The sequence below is a fragment of the Propithecus coquereli genome, unplaced genomic scaffold, assembly GCF_000956105.1.
Source record: "Propithecus coquereli isolate 6110/MARCELLA unplaced genomic scaffold, Pcoq_1.0 Scaffold11, whole genome shotgun sequence".
Taxonomy (NCBI): Eukaryota; Metazoa; Chordata; class Mammalia; order Primates; family Indriidae; genus Propithecus; species Propithecus coquereli.
Window position 1 is genome coordinate 12,040,583 of NW_012134969.1, and position 23,377 is coordinate 12,063,959.

General features: G+C 36.5%; 1 protein-coding gene across 1 annotated transcript in view; it reads right to left on the minus strand.

Moving 5' to 3' along the window:
* Positions 1-8,429: 8,429 nt before the first annotated feature.
* The window catches only part of RB1 (retinoblastoma 1), a 182,538-nt gene continuing 167,590 nt past the window's right edge, over positions 8,430-23,377 (minus strand). The window contains exons 15-21 of the mRNA XM_012648486.1: positions 19,947-20,051; positions 18,350-18,463; positions 18,086-18,249; positions 16,123-16,153; positions 12,316-12,458; positions 11,758-11,807; positions 8,430-8,941 (exon numbers count right to left, since the gene is read on the minus strand). Coding sequence (XP_012503940.1) covers positions 8,868-8,941; positions 11,758-11,807; positions 12,316-12,458; positions 16,123-16,153; positions 18,086-18,249; positions 18,350-18,463; positions 19,947-20,051 — 681 coding nt within the window. The 3' untranslated portion in view covers positions 8,430-8,867. The remainder of the gene's footprint in view (positions 8,942-11,757; positions 11,808-12,315; positions 12,459-16,122; positions 16,154-18,085; positions 18,250-18,349; positions 18,464-19,946; positions 20,052-23,377) is intronic.

Genomic DNA, 23,377 nt, shown 5'->3' on the forward strand with positions numbered 1-23,377 from the left:
GGAAAAATTAGAATATCTTATTGTTAATATATTTATCATATCCTCTTTTGAGTCATTTTAAGTTGGACGCCTTAGGTACACTGGTACATGCTGTTCTGGCCCAAATGTTCCGTTATGCGGCTGGCTGATGTCACGTAGATAGCTTGACAAGGAATGCCGTTCCTACCACACTTTCAGCATCTAGCGCAGTGCCTTGCATATGGTAGGCACTCGATTAATTTATTATAATATGTCCTGAGAACAGCTTTACTCATGGAATGCTGGATGAAGGAATAACTTACACAAAATAAATTTAAAACAGCCCGTGATTATTAAGGTCCATATTCTTCTGGTACACTGTTCTGAGAAATAGTGGCTAATTTAGAGCATTAATTAGAATTCACAAAAGGCCTTGGCAATTAAATTGTCCAAGGGCTAATTTTATTTATTCTGAGTCATTGATTTCTCACGTGGGATTAGTGAATATGAAGTATTATCTTTAAATGAGATTCCTGGGTTGATCTGCCTCACCTAATCACATAAGGGCCTTTGCTTTTGTTTGTGTTCAGAGGGATTCGCCTCCATAAATAAAAATGATTATGTTTTCCTTATAGTTGACTTTCATGTCACTGTAAAACAGGTCTCAACCTGGCACTAGTAAAATCATGAAGTACTAGCTGAAAAGGAACTAATGCTTACGTTTCATGGACAGCATTAACAAAAATGAGATAAATTTATACTTTTTAGATCAAAACAAGTTACCCAATTGCACAAGAGAACCTGGAATGGGACGTAGTATCAGACTCCTCTAATATGTATCTCACAATATGCTATTATGTAAAGAAAACCTTTTTGGAATTAGAAATCGTGTTCTGATGCTGAACTGTTTGATACTAAAGTGCTCATTTATAGATAATAGAACAAATGTGTTGTTTTTTAATCGCTAAGGAACAAAATTATATAATCTCACGCATCTTAGATGTACATAAATCTTTGATATATTATACTCTTATGTGAGTGACTGCTTTGAAAAATAAGTTCTCATAGCAAAGTCCACGCTAAAGCATAAATGGCTTATAAACAACCTCATTACTATTCATATTATTGCCTTCGACTGCTCATTACTGGTGAGGTCAATTTTTTTTTTTGAAAACTTAATTTTTTTAGAGCAGTTTTAGGTGTTCCCAGCAAAACGAGAGGAAAGTACAGAGATTTCCCACATGCCTCCTGCCCCCACATGTGCACAGCTTCCCCTACAGTCAGCGTCCCCTACCAGAGGGGGACATTTGTTACAACTGATGAACCTACACTGATACATCATTATCACCCACAGTGCATAGTTTATTCTTACATAAGGGTTCACTCTTGATGATGTGTATTTTATGGGTTTGGACAAACATAGAATGATGTGTCCATCATTACAGTATCATACAGATTAGTTTCACCACCCTAAACGTCCTCTGTGCTCTGCCTGTTCCTCCCTCCCTCCTTCCCCTCTGACTCCTCGCAGCCACTGATCTTTTCACTGTCTTCATAGTTTTACTTTTTCCACAGCGCCATATAGTTGGAATCATGCAGTATGTAGCCTTTTCAGACTGGCTGCTTTCATTTAATGATCTGCATTTAAGTTTCTTCCATGTCTTTTCATGGCTTGATTGTTTTGTTTTTTTTTTAAGTGCTGAATAATATTCCATTGTCTGGGTGTGCCACAGTTTATCCATGTACCTATTGAAGGACATCTTGGTTGCTTCCAAGCTTTGGCAATTGTGACTAAAGCTACTATATAATATCTGTGTATGGGTTTTTGTGTGGATGTAAGTTTTCAAATCCTTTGGGTAAATACCAAGGAATGTGATCAGTGGATCATGTGGTAAGAGAATATTTAGTTTCATAGGAAACTGCCAAACTGTCTTCCAGAGTGGATGCATCATTTTTCATTCCCACCACCAAGGAAAGAAAGTTCTGGTTGCTTCACAGCCTCGTCAGTATTTAGAGTTGTCGGTGTTCCCGATTTTGGCCATTCTAACAGCTGTTTAGAGGTAATCCGTTGTTTTAATTGGTGACATAAGATGTGGAACATCTTTGCATATGCTTATTTGCTCTGTATCGTCTTTGATGAGGGGTCTGTTCAGATCTTCAGCCATTTTTTAATCAAGTTGATTGTTTTTTTTATTGAGTTTTAAGAGTTCTTTGTATATTTTGGATAAACAGTCCTTTATCAATGGTGTCTTTTGCAAATGTTTTCTCCCAGTCTGTGGCTTATCTTTTCATTCTCTTGATGAGGTTACTTTGTGAAAGTTTAGTTTCTGCTATGATTCGGATGTGGTTTGTCCCTGCCAAAACTCGTGTTGAAATCGGACCCCCCATGTGGTGGTGTTGGGAGGTGGAGCCTATGGGGGAGGCATTTGGGTCACGGGGCAGATCCCTCATCAATAGATTGTCTCTGGCAGGACTGGCTACTTACCTGAGTGGGTTGTTGCTATAAAAGCGAGTTTGGCTTCCTTGGTTTCTCTCTCTTGCTTCCTCTCACTATGTGATCTCTTTGTACACACCCTCTTCCTTTCCGATTTCCACCGTGAGTTGAAGCAGCCCGAGGCCCTCACCAGATGCATCCTCTAGTTCCAAATCAGAATCCTATTTTTGGAACTATATAATCCCTTGTTTGTATTTTAAAAGTAGCCATATACCATTTATTTTCATTGATAGGTTTGCTATATTATCTAGCAAAGAAACATTCAGACATGGGGAGCACCTGTGGCTATCAGTTCTGGCAGTTAGACAACCACCGTCTGTCTTTCCTTCATCTTTCTTCCTCACCCTCCTAGGCTAGCTGTAACTAACTGGGCTTTTATGAGTTCACAGCGACTCCCAACCTTGTTTTCCTTTTCCTTGTCTATTTCTGACAGTCTTCTGAAGCTTCTCCATTCCTTTTTCTTTTATGAACTCATTTCATACAAAAATTGAAACATTCAAAGGGGAACAGATACATTTACTTAAAGATGAAAAATGGACTATCCTTTACCAGACTCCACAGTGGGTCATAGGCAAACTCCCGGTGTGTGAGTTTTTACTCTGGACTTTGACACAGATTTTCTGTCTAAGCTCCATTATGTGTAGGCTTGCACTATTACGTATCTCAGTGTTCCTATGCATGGGCACAGCAGAATAATCTGTGGGGCTTTTACAGAATATAGACTTGGGGATTCTAATCCAGTATATTTAAAAAGTTCCACAGATGACTGTGATGTTTAGCCAGGGATAAGATCAGTGGTTTTGCCCTTAAAACATGTGACTCCAACCAATAAGGAAGAGCTAATTTTAGACCAGTTTGAGAGATGACAGATGAGTCCTGGGTGTGAATACATCTATCTGAAAAAACAAGCTTTCTCTCTAGTGTTTGAGGATAGGCTTACCATTGACATTCCTAGGGGAAGGAAAAAGATTTCCTTTTACTTTTTTCTAACGGATGAGTGATTGTAAAGTCTCAGAAAATCCTGCTGTTTATTAGCAGTATGTGAGAAAAAAGGTACATTTTCATAATGATGCTATAGCAGAAAGTAATGGATCCTTTCTTTGACATAAATTTATCTTAGATTTTCTATGCTTAGGTTTTGTTTCCTTTCTTGCTCCCACAAGGAAGTCAATGTTTTAGTGCTTGCCATATAATTTTACCCTCACTTAACACAGAGAAAGTTTAGGATTTTATAGGAACAAAGAAATGTCTTCGTCTGCCGATAGAGGTTGGTGAAGATGCCATTTAACTAGTTTTGAAAAATAAAGGTTAAGAATGTTAAATATGTTCTTCAGCTTAAAGCTACTGTAAATTGCCAGTCATTCTGGACCAGAACATGGAGAGTTTTATTTAGAGGCTTCCTTAACTAGGAATAACAAAAAGAAGGAATTACAAACTATATAATCTCGTCTAGTTTGTTAGCCCTTCCCCTTCTGTTATAACAAGTGAGTTGTAGAATTGTTGAGAAGAGAAAGGGAAAATCATACCCCTACTGTTATTTTTAATTGTCTTTACCAAAGCACTGAAACACAAACCTAACCAATTTTCTCGTAAATTCAGTTAAAAATTGTAACATTTACTATTTATGAAGTAACTGAGGCTGGTCCGTGCCATAAATTCAATCTTTCATATTAAATTGTCATCACATATGTGAATACTAATATATAAGTATAGTCCCAAAATAATGGACATCAAAAAGGGTGTATGAGAATGGATGACTTATCCCAGCTTCAAATTAAAAATGTTTTAATTCCGTATAGACATTATACGGTGTCACTGTTAAACATATTTGTATTTAAGAAGCTATGCCTGTGGTAGAAATTTATTATTTCTAGAGGTAAAGTTTGAATTGTTCTCTGAAATATCTAGTAGTCCAAAGAAAAATTCTGAAGCTTTACCCATGCTGTCTACACAGTACTGGCCCAAAATGAGGAACAAAAATATGCTTCTGAAAGCAAGTTTCTATAAAATCATCCAGATTATAACGGAACTAGTATGTAGGTTCTCCACCTCCACCATTTGCCCAGAAACCTGTAATAAAAAGAAAATATATGAATTTGAACTTGTCCCTTTTATTATAATGGACATTTATTCATTGGAACACTAATCTCCAGAAGTGATCAATTCTTTGTCATCCAAACTAAAAATTTTTAATGTCACTTGATTTTATTTTGACTTGACCCGAGAGACCACATTTCATTTAAGATCTCCATCCACACGCAACGTAAATACAGCCTGCCGAGGTACGCGTGCTGCTTCTCCTGCTCTGGCCTCTGGATTTGCCTTTCTTCCTTCAGCAACAAACATGCTGCTGTCCCAGAGGGAAAGAATTTCATTAGCCACCCTGTTTTTGAGAAATCGTATAAACTCAAGATAATCCCTTATTGCCAGATGAGCTTTGTATTTTTTTTTTGGAATTAAATGATAATATGGCACATATATCACATAATCAAGACACCTAAGTGGGTTAGCTCCCAATAATCAAACATATTAGTATTTCTGCAGTGAAGCAACAAGAATATTCCCAGTAAGTAGGGTGAAGACTGTAAGTAGCTTTATGCCAGTTTAGATATGGTTTTGATGCCATGTGAGTTTTGGCACTAAACACAGAGAACCACTTGGTTTTGAAAGATTTCAGAATTGCAGATAAGGGATTCTAGACTTGTAATATTAATGTAAATCAAGTATGTTTAGGAGAGGCCTTTAATGTGCACTTTGCACTGGATGAAGAGAGATACTTGCTTCCCCTCTTATTATGACCTTATTGTTCTTCAAACCTACCTCAGAGCACGGGCTTTTCCTCTCTGTAGAGTGTCTGACTCCTGTATGGCTCACTCGCATCTCCTGCAGGTTTTTACGCGGGTATCACCTCGGTGAGTCTTTGCCTGACCACTCTGAAATTTTAAACCTCCTTTCCCTACCAGCTCTGTCTTCCTCCCTGCCTTTTGTCGACAGTACTTAATGCAATCCCACGCACTGTGTATTCCTCATGAGTTCGTTCCTTCGTTTGCTCTCGGCCTAACACCAGAAGGTAAGTTCCACAACGATGAGGATGTTAGTTTTATTTACTCATTGTTGTATCTCTAGCATTTAGAACTGTGCCTGGAATATGGTACGTGGTATTTTAAAAGAGCAAGAGAGTATTCTTTCCACAAACTTGGAAAAATATGGAAAATATTTGTTAGGTAGATAGTGAGGGATTCTGGGTCTCCTAGGGACTGAAGTGGGTGCTGCTGTTCACTTCCCACCCCAGTGGGCTTTCACAGAGGCTCATGGGAGATCTGCATGTACAGTAAGGCTCAGGTCATGCAGCTCCTAACTGTCCAAGGTGGTTCCATGGTGACATCTGAACCATGAGGGAGGTCCCTATCTGGGCACTGTAAAAGAAGACGTAGAACCTAACCAGTCCCTTTTTGCACCCTTCCTTTAGCTCTCCCTTTGCTGCAACAGTGGGTCCAGTCGTCTTCTGTGGCGTATGTATCATGCTCTGTAAACCTGTATCTTGCTCTTGCCCTATAATCCTATCTTTCTCTCCTCAACAAACCTCATTTTTGTGCTTGCCTAACTTTGGTGCATCTGGTCATTCTTTGGCCATGGGCATGCCAAGAGCTGACATTTCAGACTGAAACCTGACACATTCTGCATTTTTCCCCTACATATGGGCTTTCTAGGTCCTAGAGCTATAGTAGTAAATAAGATTAACTAGGTTGATGTATATGCTGGGTTGGGGAGTGTATAGGGATGGGGAGATTGTCTTCTTTGACTTGCTTCTTGCCAATTTCAGATGGTGAGAAAGAAACAGTGATAAATGCTGTTACAATTTTTAAGGTCAGTGACACAATACAGAGTGATGATTTTAGCTTGGTGGCCAAGGAAGTCCTCTGAGCTGAGCCCTGAAAGATAGGAAGGAAATAGCTATGCAAACTCTGGGGAAAAAGCATTCCAGGCAGAAGGATCAGCAAATATAAATAAAAGCCTGAGGTGTAGGAAAAGCCTTGGCATTTTAAAGCAAAAGGTCGTTGTGGTTAAAGCATAATGAACAAGGAGAAAGTCCTACACAGTGAGGATGGGGAAATCCCTAGGGGCTTAATAGTGCCTGATCAGGAGTTTGAATACAGTACTTCAAGTAGAGAAGCAATGTGACTCAATTTACATTTTTATACCATCATTTTTGCTCTTTAGGGAGCTGAATGGTAAAGAGGAAAGGGAGGGAACAGGGAGACGCTAGTTAGAAGTCTTTAGCAGTGGTCCAGACAAGAGTTAATAGATGACTCTCAAGTTTTTGGCTTGGTAAGTATTTAGTAAAGTGGGGAAAGACCAGGGTAGAAACAAGATATTTTTGTTTGTTTGGTTTTGGGTTTATATTTTGAGAAATTGGGGGAGGGGGAATGGGAATCGAGGGTTCTGTTAGCTATGAGAGCTTCGTCTTCTGTGAGGAGGTCAGGGCTGGAGAAAAAGTTTGGGAATCCTTAGCATATGTAGCTCATTAAAGGCTAAGAATGAGGAGGTACTAGGAGAGAGCACACGTACAGAAGAGAACATTAGTGCACGTCATACAAAGACCACATCAGACCATTAAGACTCTTAACAACTAATTTATTTTAAAATAGACAAACTATTAATTGTAGAAAATAGTAACATAGCAATTTTAAATGTACAGTTTTAACCAATACAAAAAAAGCAATAAAGCAATATCTGAAGCCTTATTTAAGAAATCTCAATACACGATCTCTGAAGTTTCTAAAATTCTGGCACTAATTCTAATGTAAACTTATCAGCAAAAGACTCAGAAATATAGTAAGCCCCTGACCTAAAAAACTAACTGATTTGTATGATATTCATGCAGAAATTAACGAGAATGGGGTAATGCTTTCTAGTGCCATTGTTAAGATAACTGTCAAAATAGTAAGTTTGAAACTTAATTGAGCACAAAATAAAATTGTTTTCTAACAAAATAAGACCAGAGTTCTTTTTAAAAAGAATTCTGAGTTTAGACAAAGTGATTTTCTTAAAAGCTAGCTAATGCTACCTTAAATACCACCTATTTTAAATTATACCATCTCTAAATAAGTTAATCACACAAGATAGTTTAAATACACCTTTTGGTGTGGGGGGGGTGGGAGGGGAAGCGCCTCTTTTTCTAATGCAGCTATTTTCCTTTGAAGCTTTTGCACAAAATCAGAGAGAAACATTAATGCCTAACCCACAAAAAGACCTTTGATTACTTGAAATTTTGGACTAGAAATAATGTGGCTTTGAATGTGCCAGTGTTAGACCATGCTGACTTAAAAAAAAAAAAAAAAGATAAATAGACAATTGCCAGTTCAAAAGATACAGGGAAGACATGTACCATTCCAGAGGAAACAAACCTTCCCAAATTTAGGAGGGCAGAATAATTGTTGAGATGCAATTAGACAAATCTCTAAGAAAAAAAAAAAAATTAAGGCTCCTATAGTTAACAGTCTGTTTATGGAGATTAATTAATTTGCATCTTGATTCTTGAGGACCCAGAAACATTAGAAAGTGCACTTGGGATATACTGTATTAGGGTCCTCTACAGCAGAGATCTGGCCACTTTACTTTTTCAAGTACCAGATGGGTACTTTATAAATTCAGTGATCTGAATGATATAAAAACCAAGAGTACTACCAATAATCCTCATTTCAAAGCATGAGCTGAATGAAGGAAAGAAGAAATTCTTACAAGTTCTGAGGTACGAAATCTTTGTCAGTAGTATGACAGTATCATGTTTATACTTTGCTTGTATTTGAAAGCTAAAATTTATAAAACAAGCACATAGTACATCAGATTCCAATAGTAAAATAAAATCTAATGTGTAAAAATTAGTAATTTTTTTCTAGTTTCTAGTAATATCTGGATTAGCAGAAGAGTTCAGGATAATTTGGATAAATGGGCAGTTAAATTGCATTTGGAAGACAGGACACAATTTCTAGGGTATTCATGTTAAATTAAAAAAAATATACATATAAATTAATAAAAACAAGAGCAGACATCACATAGACGCTACAACAGAAGTAGTCAGACAGGCACGGGTTGTTAGGACGCCCACTCCAGGGCATCCTCCCTATTCATCATCAAACACAGCAATTTTACACCGGAAATGGAAACAACCTGCTACAGCGTTTTAAATGGCAGGATTTACACAAGATTTTCAATCTTGTATAATAACAATGTCTACAACACTGCAAGTGGCTTAAAAATCACCTGCACAATTGCATCTGCACATTTTATATCTACAAAAAGAGCTGAAGCTATTAAACGTGGCTGTAAACAACCTGGGAGAGTTACACAGTCACATCCGTGAGAGACAGTGAAGCTAGAGGTGCACACAGTGTCCGCCAAAGTCCTGAGATCCTCATTTTTCTTCTTTGTTTGAAGTATCCATGCTATCATTCATTTTCTGCTTTTGCATTCGTGTTCGAGTCGATGCTGGAAAAAGGATGAAGAACTGTTAATAGCACCGACGGTGCTGGGTAAGTTGGCAAGGGCTGTCATACATACTATGTCTACGTCAAATCGGTGGAGCTCAGGACCCTGCAAAAGCAATGGTCTCCAATTTTTTTTTTTTTTTTTTTTGCGACAGAATCTCACTATGTTGCCCTGGCTAGAGTGTCGTGGTGTCAGCCTTGCTCACAGCAACCTCAAACTCCTGGGCTCAAGCAATCCTACTGCCTCGGCCTCCCAAGTAGCTGGGACTACAGGCATGCGCCACCATGCCCGGCTAATTTTTTCTGTATATATTTTTAGCTGTCCAATTAATTTCTTTCTATTTTTGGTAGAGATGGGGTCTCGCTCTTGCTCAGCCTGGTCTCGAACTCCTGAGCTCAAACAATCCACCCGCCTCGGCCTCCCAGAGTGCTAGGATTACAGGCGTGAGCCACCGCGCCCGGCCAATCTCCAAATTTTTAAGAATTATATATCCCTGTCAGTAAAGTTTTTCTGAGCATGTACCATGAAAATATGTTATATATTTATGTATGATGTAGTATGTGTATATAAATTATAAAACACATACCCAAACAAACATTAAAAAGAGATGAGATAAATAGAACTTCTAATATTTTACGTACTTAGATGGTCTTGCCCACTCCCAGGTATGCCCCACTTTGTAGACCACTGTTCTAGAGATGATGAGGTTGAGTCTGGCCTACACTTGAGCAGAGTAGAATCCTGGGCTGGTCCAGACTGGATCTGCCAGAGTGAGTGGTGTGTTCTTTCCCCAGCTAGGCACTGATTCCTTTGTTTTCAGAGATGCCTTGCAGGTAATACAGAGACATCAACTCACAGCTCATTTAAATTAGGCATGGATATTTTACATTTTTAATTTACAATATATAGATAATACTAGAATGATTAATTTTAAATTATTTAAGAATTCTTAAGTTGATTTTAGAGGTGGGCAGAAACTCTTCATAAAGAAGCACAAAGAATATTCATATTTGGAAAAGAAAAATAGTCAATAGTTCTAACACTCCCCTTCTTGCCCTTCTATTCTGGGCAATGCAGCATTGTATGTTGATGTTTTCTGAATGTAATTCTTTGAGGAAAGCTGAAAAGCATTCTGGAAAATGCCTTAGCCTCAGGGGTTAAAACTCTTGCTGCTTGTCCAGCTGCACAAAGGCCCTGAACTTTGGCCCGGCAGAGGAAACGCACCATCATAGCCAAGCACGTCACTGGGAAATGTACTGACTATAGCAACTGAACTCTTCTCTAAGAAAATATGCATGTTTTTACAGCTTTCTGCTCCTTTTTAAATGCATATTTGTGGGCTCCAAAATGCTTCCACATGTTTTCAAGGCCTGATTTTGGTTGTAATCTTCATATCCATTTTTTTGTATGGGGGGCAAAGACACAACTATTTAAAATAGGAATATATTAGTCAATGTAAAATTCCCAAAGAGATTTATAACTAGAAAATTTAAATTTTTGGTACATTTAGTTTCAATTATACTCAAAATAACATACATAGAAAAAATGGTTTCAAAAAAAATCCAAAAGCATTTTTTATAATACTTTACATTTCAAAGTATGTACAAAGGCTGTTATGAGAAAGCCTCTCATCACATTTTAATTGGTATTGTTCTCATTGATGTGTCCTATGACCTAGAAATGATAGCAGTAACACCTTTACCTCCTGAATCCTTTTCTTCTTTCCCAGTCCCAGTTCCTTTCCCTATTAATGGATCTGGAAATATTACACTCACTACCACAGCTACTTAAGACAACCCCATTAGCACTTAGTGAGCATTTATCCCTTTCCTAATGTGCTTTCCATCTACTATGCCTTGGATTAATTTTTTATAATCTCAAAGTAGCCCTGAATAGAATTCCATTTGCTTTAACATTCCAAATTTATATCACTCTGTATATTTTACAAAATAATGTGGTATTCTTGATAAACATTCTGATTTCCAGTAATGGAAAACTTTTGTTTGAAATTAGTTTAAAAATGTGCAAATTAGGAAAGTTCAACAATAGCAGAATAAAAGATTATTCCTTAAATAAGGGTGATGAAGTTTATATACGTTAGGTTTATAAAACCTTTCCCGGCCGGGTGCGGTGGCTCACGCCTGTAATCCTAGCACTCTGGGAGGCCGAGGCGGGCAGATTGTTTGAGCTCAGGAGTTCGAGACCAGCCTGAGCAAGAGTGAGACCCTGTCTCTACTAAAAAAATAGAAAGAAATTATCTGGACAACTAAAAATATATAGAAAAAATTAGCCGGGCATGGTGGCACATGCCTGTAGTCCCAGCTACTCGGGAGGCTGAGGCAGAAGGATCGCTTGAGCCCAGGAGTTTGAGGTTGCTGTGAGCTACGCTAATGCCACAGCACTCACTCTAGCCAGGGCAACAGAGTGACACTCTCTCAAAAAACCTTTCCCTATTGCTAACACTCTTAAAAAACCTTTCCCTATTGCTAACACTCTTAAAGAGTTCCTCCTTACAGTTCTGCTATCCTGAAGTATTTCCTAACCACAGCCAGTTGTGTTGAAAATGCGGTCACGCGATGTCTCACTTCTTGGTTTTCCTGCACGGAAGATTTTAGGGTAAAGATGACCTTCATTTTTTGTCATACATTTAATTCACCAATTTTTTTAGGTAAATAATACATTCTTGATTGCATTATATTTTAAATGGATAAGTCTGCTAATTGAAGGAATTACGTGTGTATTCTTTCATAAAGTGAAAAGGCGTTTTGCAGTGTGAACAATCTTTCATTTACATAGGTGAAATGATAAGTACTTACTCATTTCTGCCAGTTTCTGTTGAAATTTGGACTCCCCTGGGAGATGTTTACTGCAGATTTAAAAAAATGCAAAGTATTTCATATTTATATGTATAAATGGAAAACTCTAATTTCTAATTAGCTATGGTACTTTCAATGACATATTTTATGCTATTTTAGTGTGCAACTTTTAATTTCAAAGGTTTATAAACTAACCATCTAAATATAAATGTCACAAATTTATGATGCAATATATTTTTTCACTGGTTCTTATAAAACAGTTAATATTTTTCAAGAGTAATCATTTTAAAATCTAATGTTAAAACTACAAAATTTTTATCAATAGCTTTGTAAAACAGATTTTTAATCTCATGTTCATTGAATTTTGATAATGGTATACAGTTTATATGGTGCTTTTAAATTTGCGCTACAGTTATATCTATTATTTTGAGCCATTTTCACAACTTCCAAATAAAATTGACATGGGAGGGATTGGTGTAAGTCAGAAACAGAGCTGAGATTCTGGGTTCTCCAGATGGCCAGCTCAGCTACCGGAAAACATTCTAAAAGGGTTCCTACCTTCCATCTCCTTCATCTGATCCTTCAATATCAAAGCGTAGTTTTTTCAGTGGTTTAGGAGGGTTGCTTCCTTCAGCACTTCTTTTGAGCACACGGTCGCTGTTACATACCATCTGATTTATTTTCTGGAATTTTTCAGATGTCTACAAATTATAAAATTATTTTAAATCATTAAATACCAGCATTTTGTAGTTAGCACCCCTAAATTATAGTTTGAGGTGTGTCAAAAATTAGGTCGAGGTAATCTCTTCACTCTAATTTTCCGCTTTCTCAGACCAAATAAAAGATAAAAATATAAAAATCAAAATAACTGTACCTAATTCTGCTTCAATTAAACACCCAGTCTTCTTAAATCCTCTTGTCTTTTCTCATGAGGCTCCTACTCTTCCTCCCACAGCTGACTACTCTGAAAGTCCCGGTTCATCATTTTCAGAACTCACCGCACAGGGTCATTTCCCAGAATCAGGCAAAGTTGGAACAGCTTTCTGGAGCCTTGTTGGGGGGATATTATATAACCAGCAGAGGGAAGGTTACAAGAATTTGATAAGAAGTGATGTGTCCAGTGAATAATAATTTTTGATTCACTTTATGGGCATTATGTAGACAAGTCATATAGACTTTCTGATAGAAATTAAATCTGATTTGACTGATAGATTCGACAGTGAGGATTAGCTTTGCCAATGAAGTTTTATTTTCCAAAAATTAAATGAGCTAATTCCAAAAATTAAATGTAAAAATAGGTTTTGACTCTTGTATATTCCTGGATAGAGTTGGAACACATTCTACTAAGTGAAGTATCCCAAGAATGGAAAGACAAGCACCACATGTACTCACCATCAAATTGGTATTAACTGATCAACATATAAGTGTACATATAAGAATAACATCTATTGGATATCGGGCAGGGAGGAGGGGGGAGGAGGGGCCGGGTATTTGCACACACAAAGAGTGCAATGTGCACCATCCAAGGGATGGGCACACTTGAAACTCGGACTTGAGGGGGAGTGGGGAGGCAAGGGCAACATACATAACCTAAACATCTGTACCCCCATAATATGCTGAAATAAAAAAAAATAGATTTTGATGGAAAATATATTTAAAGCATACATAAAATATGACAGAAACTAAATCCTGTGCTATTAAATTTATAATATTTTTAGTTATTGGCTTTAAAATATGGGAATACATATATTTTCTCAATTATTTTAGAGGTTATGGCAAGCAAAAAAGTTTGAAGACCACTATCCTATACCTAGCCAGCTCCAACCCTACTTACATGGTTCCTCACCTCCTTCATGAAGCCTGACAGCTGCAGCCCATCTTGAACTATTTATAACACACATTTTTAACATTTGGTCATTTAGCACTTAAACTTTTACCTCTTCCTAGTTACTTCATTTGGGGTAATGTGGTGGGCAGCCTCTTAAAAGGCTCCCAGTGATCCCCACCTCCTGGCATTCATACCCGTGTGTGATCCTCTTCCCCTTGAATGTGGTCTGGACCTACTGTTGTCTTGCTTCTAAGCAAAATGATAAGAGTGATGGGCTATCATTTCCAATATTAGGTTACAAAAAGACTGTGACTTCCATCTTGCTCCTTCTCTCCCCTCTTCCCTCAGAGTCCCTGCTCTGGGGGCAGCAAGCTGTCACATTGTGAGTAGCAAGTAGCACTGTGGAGGGGCCCAAAGGCAGGGAACTGTTGGCTTGGGCTGACAGCCATGGAGGACCAGCCAACAACCATTTGAACAAGTCTGCCAGCAGATGCTCTTCAGTGCAGCCTTGAGATGACTGCAGCCTTAGCTGACATCTTGACTGCAGTCTTGTGAGAAACCCTGGATCCAGCTAAGTTGTGCCTACATTATTGACCCACAGAAACTGAGATAATAAATGTTGGTATTAAGTCACTAAGTTTGGGTGTAATTTGTTATGCAGCAATAAATAATACAGGAGCCTTCCCATTCCTGTAAGAATATAAGCTCTCTGGAGGGGAGGAGTGGTGCAACATATTAATAGTAATGCACACTGAATGTGGGACTGCTAAATTATTGACTTTAATGCAAGGCCAGGCCGGGCACGGTGGCTCACGCCTGTAATCCTAGCACTCTGGGAGGCTGAGGCGGGAGGATCGCTCAAGGTCAGGAGTTCGAGACCAGCCTGAGCAAGAGCGAGACCCCGTCTCTACTAAAAATAAAAAAAAAATGATCTGAAAAAAAAAAAAAAAAAAAAAAATATATATATATATATAAAATTAGCTGGGCATGGTGGCGCATGCCTGTAGTCCCAGCTACTTGGGAGGCTGAGGCAGAAGGATCGCTTGAGCCCAAGAGTTTGAGGTTGCTGTGAGCTAGGCTGATGCCATGGCACTTTAGCCCAGGCAACAGAGCAAGACTCTGTCTCAAAAAAAAAAAAAAAAATGCAAGGCCAACTAGAGTAGTGGCTTACTAGCCTAGAATAACTGTTTCAAAGCTAAGCTTTCCCTTGGATCGCCTGGAATGAAGATCACCATATAAGCCCTGTCACTTTTACTGGGGCAGGGTCTCATGTAACCAATTCCTAATCAGTGTACCAGAGAAAGAATATCCCAGAAGTCTGAAAGGAAGGATAAGCAAAACAGTGTCTATGTAAGGACAGAGAAGACCAGTAGGTAGGGACAGGCTCATGACATTTTGGAGCATCTCATTTCAAATCGTACTCATAATTAGTGAATTTCAAAACTGTTTTGTAAACATTCCTGTGAGGTTACATACATACACATACAGTATCACATAACGATATCTGGCCTTTGTCCCCAGTTCCTAAAAACCCTTGGAATTTCCTGAGTGATAAAAGTGACAGGACCATTTTTTGTTCTATTATGAAGCTATGTTTGGCAGACCCCTGAATAGCTGCAGCATAGGAGGTGGTCACCAGAAAGACCGACCCTTGATGGGAAGCTTACAACTTTCAGCCCCACCCATAACCTCCAGGGAGGGGAGTGAGCTGGAGACTGAGTTAATCAAGCATGCCTGCACAATAAAACCACCATAAAAAACCCTCAACCCCAGGGTTGGGAGACCTTTGGAATTGGCAAACATGTCCAAGGAGGGTGGCACACTCTAACTCCATAGGGACAGAAAACTCCCATGCTAGGGACCCTACTGAACCTTGCCCTATGTACCTCTTCATCTGGTTGTTCATTTGTCTCTTTTATAATAAACTGATTAAAGCATTTTTCAGAATTTCGTGAGCCATTCTAGCAAAAGATCAAACTTGGAGGAGGTATTGTGGGAACCTCCTGACTCTGTAGCCAAGTTGGACGTCAAGTGTGGTGAACCTGGGGGGACCTGACACTGTGACTGGCATCTGCAGTGAGGGCAGTCTCGCAGGACTGAGCCCTTGCTCCTGTGGAGTCTGATACTAACTCCAACCGATGAGTGTCGGAACTGAATTGTAGGACACCAGCTGTGTGCAGAGAGTTGGAGACTAGATGGGTATGAGAAAAACCCCCACGCATTTGGTGTCAAAAGTGTTATGAGTAAAAACAGCTCACACATATATGTATGTTTATACATATATAGTCTCAAAGGAATGTTTAGAAAACAGTTTTGATGTTCATCAATTATAAGTATGATTTGAAATTAAACCTTATTTGAAAATAAAGCTGAGATATTTCTATCTTCTAAATTCTAAGCAATATGCCTGGATAAGGTATTTAAATAATAGCATTTATAAATTAAGATTAGCATTATAATTAACGATTATAGAAATATTTAATTTCTTTTATAGTTATAGTACATGCCTTTGTATTTCATGGAAAAAAAATACTTACCCCAAATGATTCACCAATTGATACTAAGATTCTGTCAAGTTAAAATGAAATACAAATTAGTAGTGAAAATCATACACAACTGTACAGAGATGGACACAGACACATCATTCTGGACTATCAGGAATACCAAATCAAAGTTTTCCTCTACTAGAGCCACTGACAAATTATGTTCATCATGGGCTTATTCTAACAGTGCTAGTCTAATCATACACTCATGTAGTCTCTTAGATATTTAAAGCAAGAAGTCTAGTTTTTCAAAAACATATTGTGTCATTGCTCATATTTAAAGAGGGTAAAAGAAAGTTTTAAGTTTACCCCTGTTTTTAGTTCTTCATAAATCAATGGGTAAGTTATCAAATTTCTTTCACAAATTTTCATTTAAAATTCAATTTACATTTGGGCAAAAACTGACAGCATTAAGTAATAATCAGAATTCTTATTAGGATCTATATTGATATATAATAAAGGCTATTTATCATATATCCTAGAATCAGAAATCTCTATTAGTTTATTTGTCTTTGTTTGAACCAAGTAATCTATGTTCTTGATAATAGAGCTGAAGAATAGCATTATACTGACATAACAAAGATTTGAAAATATGCACATGGAACTAGTGAATATATACTAATATATTTTCTTCCAACTCCTTGATAAGTGGCCATGATTCCATATATAACATTTGATTAACCAGAATACCTAAATATGCTGGATAAATAGAGTGTTAAGATGCTCTCTTAATGCTAGATCAATAATTAGGATTTTCAGAATGTGATTTTTTTGCCAAAACACTAACACCAACACAGAGTTGATTTTATTGAGATCAGCAAATAGCTGTCATCGTCACCATAATATGGGTTAATTATCATCATTAAAAAACTACCTAAGTATACATTTTCATATGGTGGCGTGGGACCGTGTAAATTAACTTAAATAGACATGGTGTGGCATCTTAGCAGTTTAAAATTTAAGTGGCAGATCTCAGTACACAGATATCCAACTACAAGAACACCAAATAAAGGATGATACAAGGGCACAGGAGAGCATTTTTGTATCATACTGCCAATTATTTTTTACTTCATATTTTTCTGTAGAGTTTGAAATTTTTATCACAATTGCATTCCCTATATGATTAAACACATATAAATATTTTCTTAAAGGCTAATATAGCCCCTTCTCCTTGTTTGTTTTTCTTACCCATTAGGTACAACTATATTGGCTGATAATTTCTGAGATAAGACTACATTAACTATACTAATATGCCTTCTACTTATACAAATAAAGTCAGTTTCACATAGCCCATGATAACATATCATTAGTCAACTGAAGCACTTCGAAGCCAGAGGGCACTTGTGGTTAGATGTGGATGATAATATGATGATAATAGGTTTTAAGTTCATTTGAGAACTTAAAACAGCTTCACACTCATTTCCCTGATCCACAGCACCCTTCTGAAGTAGAGATAGAAACCTGCCCAAGGTAATATAAGGCGGCTACCAGCAGGATTAAGAATGAACCTCTAAAGACTTAACTGACAGTCATCTACATTTAATAAGTTATCTCCACTTTTGTAAAATGTAAAATGAACAAGGTCCACAGAAAGTGTTTACAGGACATCCAGTAAACTACAGAATAAAAATTCTTAACCTAAGTAATTTACTTATTTGGGAGATTGGATACTTACAAAAATATGAAAGTGTTTTGAAATGTATAACCAAACTAGTTCTCAAACTGTTTAGAAAAGAACAAACTCCAGGAAAGCAGCCAGGAAAGCTGATAATTAAATTTGCAAACCCATTCAATTAGATTATCTTTTCCCCCAAATTCTTACAATGGCACTTAATATAAATAAGCAAATTAGAGAAAAATGTCTATTTTAAACAAAGAAAGCTTTATATTTTTATGCTTATATCAAATAATCTCCTTTTATTCTTTACCACTTCACTTTACCAGAGAAAACACAAACCTTGATCTTGGAGTCATTTTTGTTGGCGTTGGCAGACCTTCTGAAATTTTATATGGACTCTTCAGGGGTGATATATAGATATTCCCCCCAGGAATCCGTAAGGGTGAACTAGAAAACTTGTAAGGGCTTCGAGGAATGTGAGGTATTGGTGACAATGTAGGGGGCTGGAGCAAAAACAAAAAAGTAGATTATTTATTTAATGTTCTGGTGGAATCCATTACTTAATAATTAGATTTTCCCAATCAAAGGATACCTTCAACATACCCTGGTGGAAGCATACTGCAAAATATTTGTTTTCAGTCTCTGCATGAAGACCGAGTTATAGAATACTATAATGGAATCATACTCTTCTTCTCTGATCAAAACACGTTTGAATGTCTGAGGGAGAATAGTAAAAATACTTGTTAAATGAATTTGTGAATTTTTCTCTTTAGATTTCCTTTTCTAATAGTTTGTTATACTTTTTAATTAGTAAGAAGTATATATTATACAGGAAAAAATAATCTAAAAAGCCTTCTTAGGGTTGGATTATGGCTGCTCTACCAGAAGTGAAATGTCACAGAATGACCCAGAGAAGCAGCCAGGCAGCAGCAGATAGAACGGCTGGCCATCCAGAGAGAGGAGTAGCCAGGCTGGCAGGATGGAAAGCATTAGGGAAATTAAAGGGCCAGAGCAGAGCACAAGCCAACAACATTATCCACCAATATTTAGACTACATTCTCTGGGCCAGACCTCCCTGCATCCCCCTAATCTGCAAGGGTTCAAGAAGTGTGCATTACTCTGTTGCAAGAAGGAGACACTTAGTAAAAGCACTATTTTTTTTTTTTGATAATTACATTTTACTCAAATTTTAGTTAGGTAAAAGCACAGGGGTTTTATAGGATGCCTCTGATATATACAATTATTAAATAAAATGACTGGATTTAGAAAATAACTTCAAACATACAAAAAAAACTTGGTTTTTATTACTTTGAGAACTCCAATGATAAACTGGAAAAATGACCCACAACTCATCTACCACAGAAGAGTATGAAATGAGTGTCATACCAAATGTATTTTACTGCCACTGTTTCTCTAAAGTTTCAATTCTTTTTTTTTTTTTTTTTTTAGACAGTGTCTCATTCTGTTGCCCAGGCTAGAGTTGTAGTGGTTTTTTTTTTTTTTTTTTTGGAGACAGTGTCTCATTCTGTTGCCCAGGCTAGAGTTGTAGTGGTGTCATCATAGCTCACTGCAACCTCAAATTCCCAGGCTCAAGCAATCCTCCCACCTCAGCTGGGACTGCAGGTGCATGCCACCACACCCGGCTAATTTTTCTATTTTTTGTAGAGATGGGGTCTCACTATTTTGCCCAGGCTGGTCTTGAACTCCTGGGCTCAAGCAATCCTCCTGCCTCTGCCTCCCAAAGTGCTAGTATTACAGGCGTGAGCCACCACGCCTGGCCCTGTTTTTCTAAAGGGAAGGTAAACAGGAAACACAAAATGTGTCTACACTGAAAATTTTTACCATTTCTTTGTACAGCTGCATTTACACTGGCTTTTCCTATAAAGTAAGAAAAATTCCTTGAAAGAACATCTAATGTCCTATGACTCATGTCAACTTTATTACAAATATCCTGCTTACTACTGCAGGAATATAGTATTATTTACTTGCTTTATAAAAAACTATGAATATGGATAATTTCATAATTTGCCTTAGCTTTCTAATTCCATTTGAGTTACAAATAATTAACAATATAAAAGTAAAAATTTGATTTGTGAATTTACATTTTAAGTCAGAATATATGATCTAATTAATGACTGAAATTATCAATATTATAGATATGGATTTATCAAAAAAAATCTTACCACGGAACATTACCTACCTCCTGAACAGCATGAGGAAGATCCTTATATGCTGTTACAATGATTTTGAATTTAAGGTCTATATTCTTTACTTTGCATATGCCATACATGGAACACATCATAATCTAGTAAATAAATGTGATGTAAAAATAGTCAGAATTTTATTATATGGTTTTCTTTTAAAAAGCACTATTATCTTTCTTTTAGCCTCAAAAAATGGAAATTGAGTTTCTTACAGAGTTATTTCTTTCCATCCTAAGCTCAGTTTGAAAGTTTATGTGAAGTGTTTAACCCAAATTGTGTTTAAAGAACAAAATGCAAATAGCCAACACTCAATTATTCAGGTTTGTAAATTACCCTAACTTTGATTTCTGTCCCTTGAATGTTTCCTAGAAGAGAAAAGTTGAAACTAGAATCAGTTAATTTTGCATAACTAGCACTGAAAAAAAAAATCCAGTGTAAAAGAGTTTTAAACTGTGAGATAAAACAATATTGAATACACTTGGTGGCAGTAAGGAGGGTGTTGTGACTGGAAAGGGACAAGAGAGCATCTTCTGTGTTGTTGACAATGTTGTGTTTCTTGATCTGGAGCTGGTTATACAGGTGACTTCAGTTGATGAATTTTCATTAGGATGTACCCTTATGATACATGGCTTTTGGTATATCCATAGTATATTTCAACAAAAAGACATTTTAAATGCAAAAATAAGATATGAAAATGATTCCCTGTGACTTTAAAATAAATATCAGACTTCCTTAATTTCTATGAACTTTATTGCCTAATTTAAGTACTCATCGCTTCTACAACATTCTTGTTCTTACCTACTCTTGCCAAGAATATCCATTCATCATCCCTTGCTCAGGATCCTACCAACCCTAAACCTACTATTCCTTCTATTTAAAATGTCATTCAGTATCCTCTTTGCCAATTCACATTTTTCTCCACTTCAATACTTTACTTAAGGCACCTCTCATAAAATTCTTCTTGATTCTAGATACCTAATCTCATTAGAAATCCTTAGTATTACTGTCTCTCTCTCTCTGTTGTGGAAAAGCAGTAGAATCATAAGGCAATAAGTGCCTATTTTAAAAATCCAACATACTAGAATTTTTATATCCAAATATGCTCTTGTAAAATATACATATTTGTTATGCAATAAACCATATTTTTAAAATATCATTTTTTATTGGGAACATTCCTACTGACCTGACAGAAATAAAAGGATTATAAGGGAATATTATGAACGATTGTATACCAATAAAATAGATAATTAAGATGAAATGGAAAAATTCCTAGAATGACACAAACCACCAAAATTGACTGAAGAAGAAATAGAAAATCTGAGCTTGAAGTGGTAATCAAAAACTATTCACAAACAAAAGCCCAGGCCCAGATGGCTTTAACTGGTAAATTCTACCAAATACTTAAAGAAGACTCAATACCAATTCTTCACAACTCTTCTGAAATTAGAAGAGTTCCCAACTAATTCTATGAGGCCATTATTTCTCTGATACCAAAACTAGAGAAAGACATAAGAAGACTATAAATATCTCTTATGATAATAGATGCAAAAATCCTTAACAAAATAATAGCAAGCTGAATCCAGGAACATATCAAAAGGATTATACATTGTGACCAAGTGGGATTCATTCCAGAAACGTAAGATTGGTTTTACGTAAGAAAATCAATTACTGTAACAAACAATATCCATACAATAAAAGAAAAAGACCCCACATGATCCTCTCAATAGATATGGAAAAAAGCATTTGACAATATCCAACATCCATCATGATAAAGGCACTCAAGAAACTAGGAATAGAAGGAAACTTCTTTAACCTGATAAAGGGGACATACAAAAAACATACAGCTAACAACATATTTACTGGTGAAAAGACTGAATGCTTTCCTTCAATATCAGTGACAAGGACAAAGAGATCCCTGCAGGCCACTTCCATTCAACATTGTACTGGAGGTTCTAGTCAGGGCAATTCAGCAAGAAAATGAAAAAAAAAAGTCATTCAGATTGGAAAGAAAGAACTGACACTATCTCTATCAGCAGATGATATGATCTTATGTATAGAAAATCTTAGGGAATCCACTAAAAAAATTTTAAAACTAATAAACATGTTCAGCATGGTTGCAGGATACAAGACCAATATGCAAAAATCAATTTTATTTCTATATACTTGAAATGAATGATCCAAAAATGAAATTAAGAAAATAATTCCATTTATAATAGTGTTAAAAAGAGTAAAATAGTTGGGAATAAATTTAACAAGTGTTAAGACTTGTACTCTGAAAACTATAAAACATTATTGAAAGAAATTAGAGAAGATCTAAATGAATGGCAAGACATCAGATGTTCATGAATTGGAAGACAATGTTGTTAAGATGACAATGCTCCCCAACTGACCTACGATTCAATGAAATCTCTATCAAAATCTCAGCTGGCTTGTTTGCAGAAACTGACAAGCCAATCTTAAAATTCATATGGAAATGGAAGTTTCAGAACAATCAAACAAATCTTGAAAATAAACAAAGTGAAGCATGTACACTTCCCTATTTCAAAACATACTACAAAGCTATAGTAATCAAGTCAGTGTGGTCTTGGCATAAGAATAGCTACACAGATCAATGGAATAGAATTGAGAGTCTAGAAATAAGCATTTAGACGTTTATAGTCAATTAATTTTTTTGACAACTATCAATGAGGAAAGAAAAGACTTTTAAGAAATAGTGCTGGAACAACCAGTTATCCACATACAAAAGAATAAAGTTGGACCCCTACCTCACTCTATATACAAAAATTAGCTCAAAATGGAACAAAACCTAAATGTAAGAGCTAATAATATAAAACTCTTGGAGAACAGGGATAAATCTTAATGACTTCAAATTGGCCATGGTTTTTTAGATATGACACAAAAGCACCAGTAACAAAAGAAAAAAAAAAGATAAATTGAACATCATTAAAATTAAAAACTTGTGCTTAGGACACTATCAAGAAAGTGAAACAGAATGGGAGAAAATATTTGCAAATCATATATATGATAATGGACTTGTATGTAGACTACATAAAGAACACTTACAACTCAATAATAAGACAAATAGTCTAATTAAAAATGGGCAAAGGATCTGAATAGATATTTCTCTAAAGAAGATATACAAATAGGCAATAAACACATGAAAAGATGCTCAACTCATTAGCCATTAGGGAAATGCAAATCAAAACCACAGTGAGATACCACTTAATAACCACTAGGATGGCTATAATAAAAAAGACAGATAAAAAGTTGGTGAGGATGTAGAGAAATTAGAACCTCATACACTATTGGTAGGAATGTAAAATGGTATAGCTATTTTGGAAAATAATCTGGCCATTCCCCAAATGGTTAATACAGAGTTATCATATGACCCAGCAATTCCGCTCCTAGGTATGTACCCAGGAGAAAC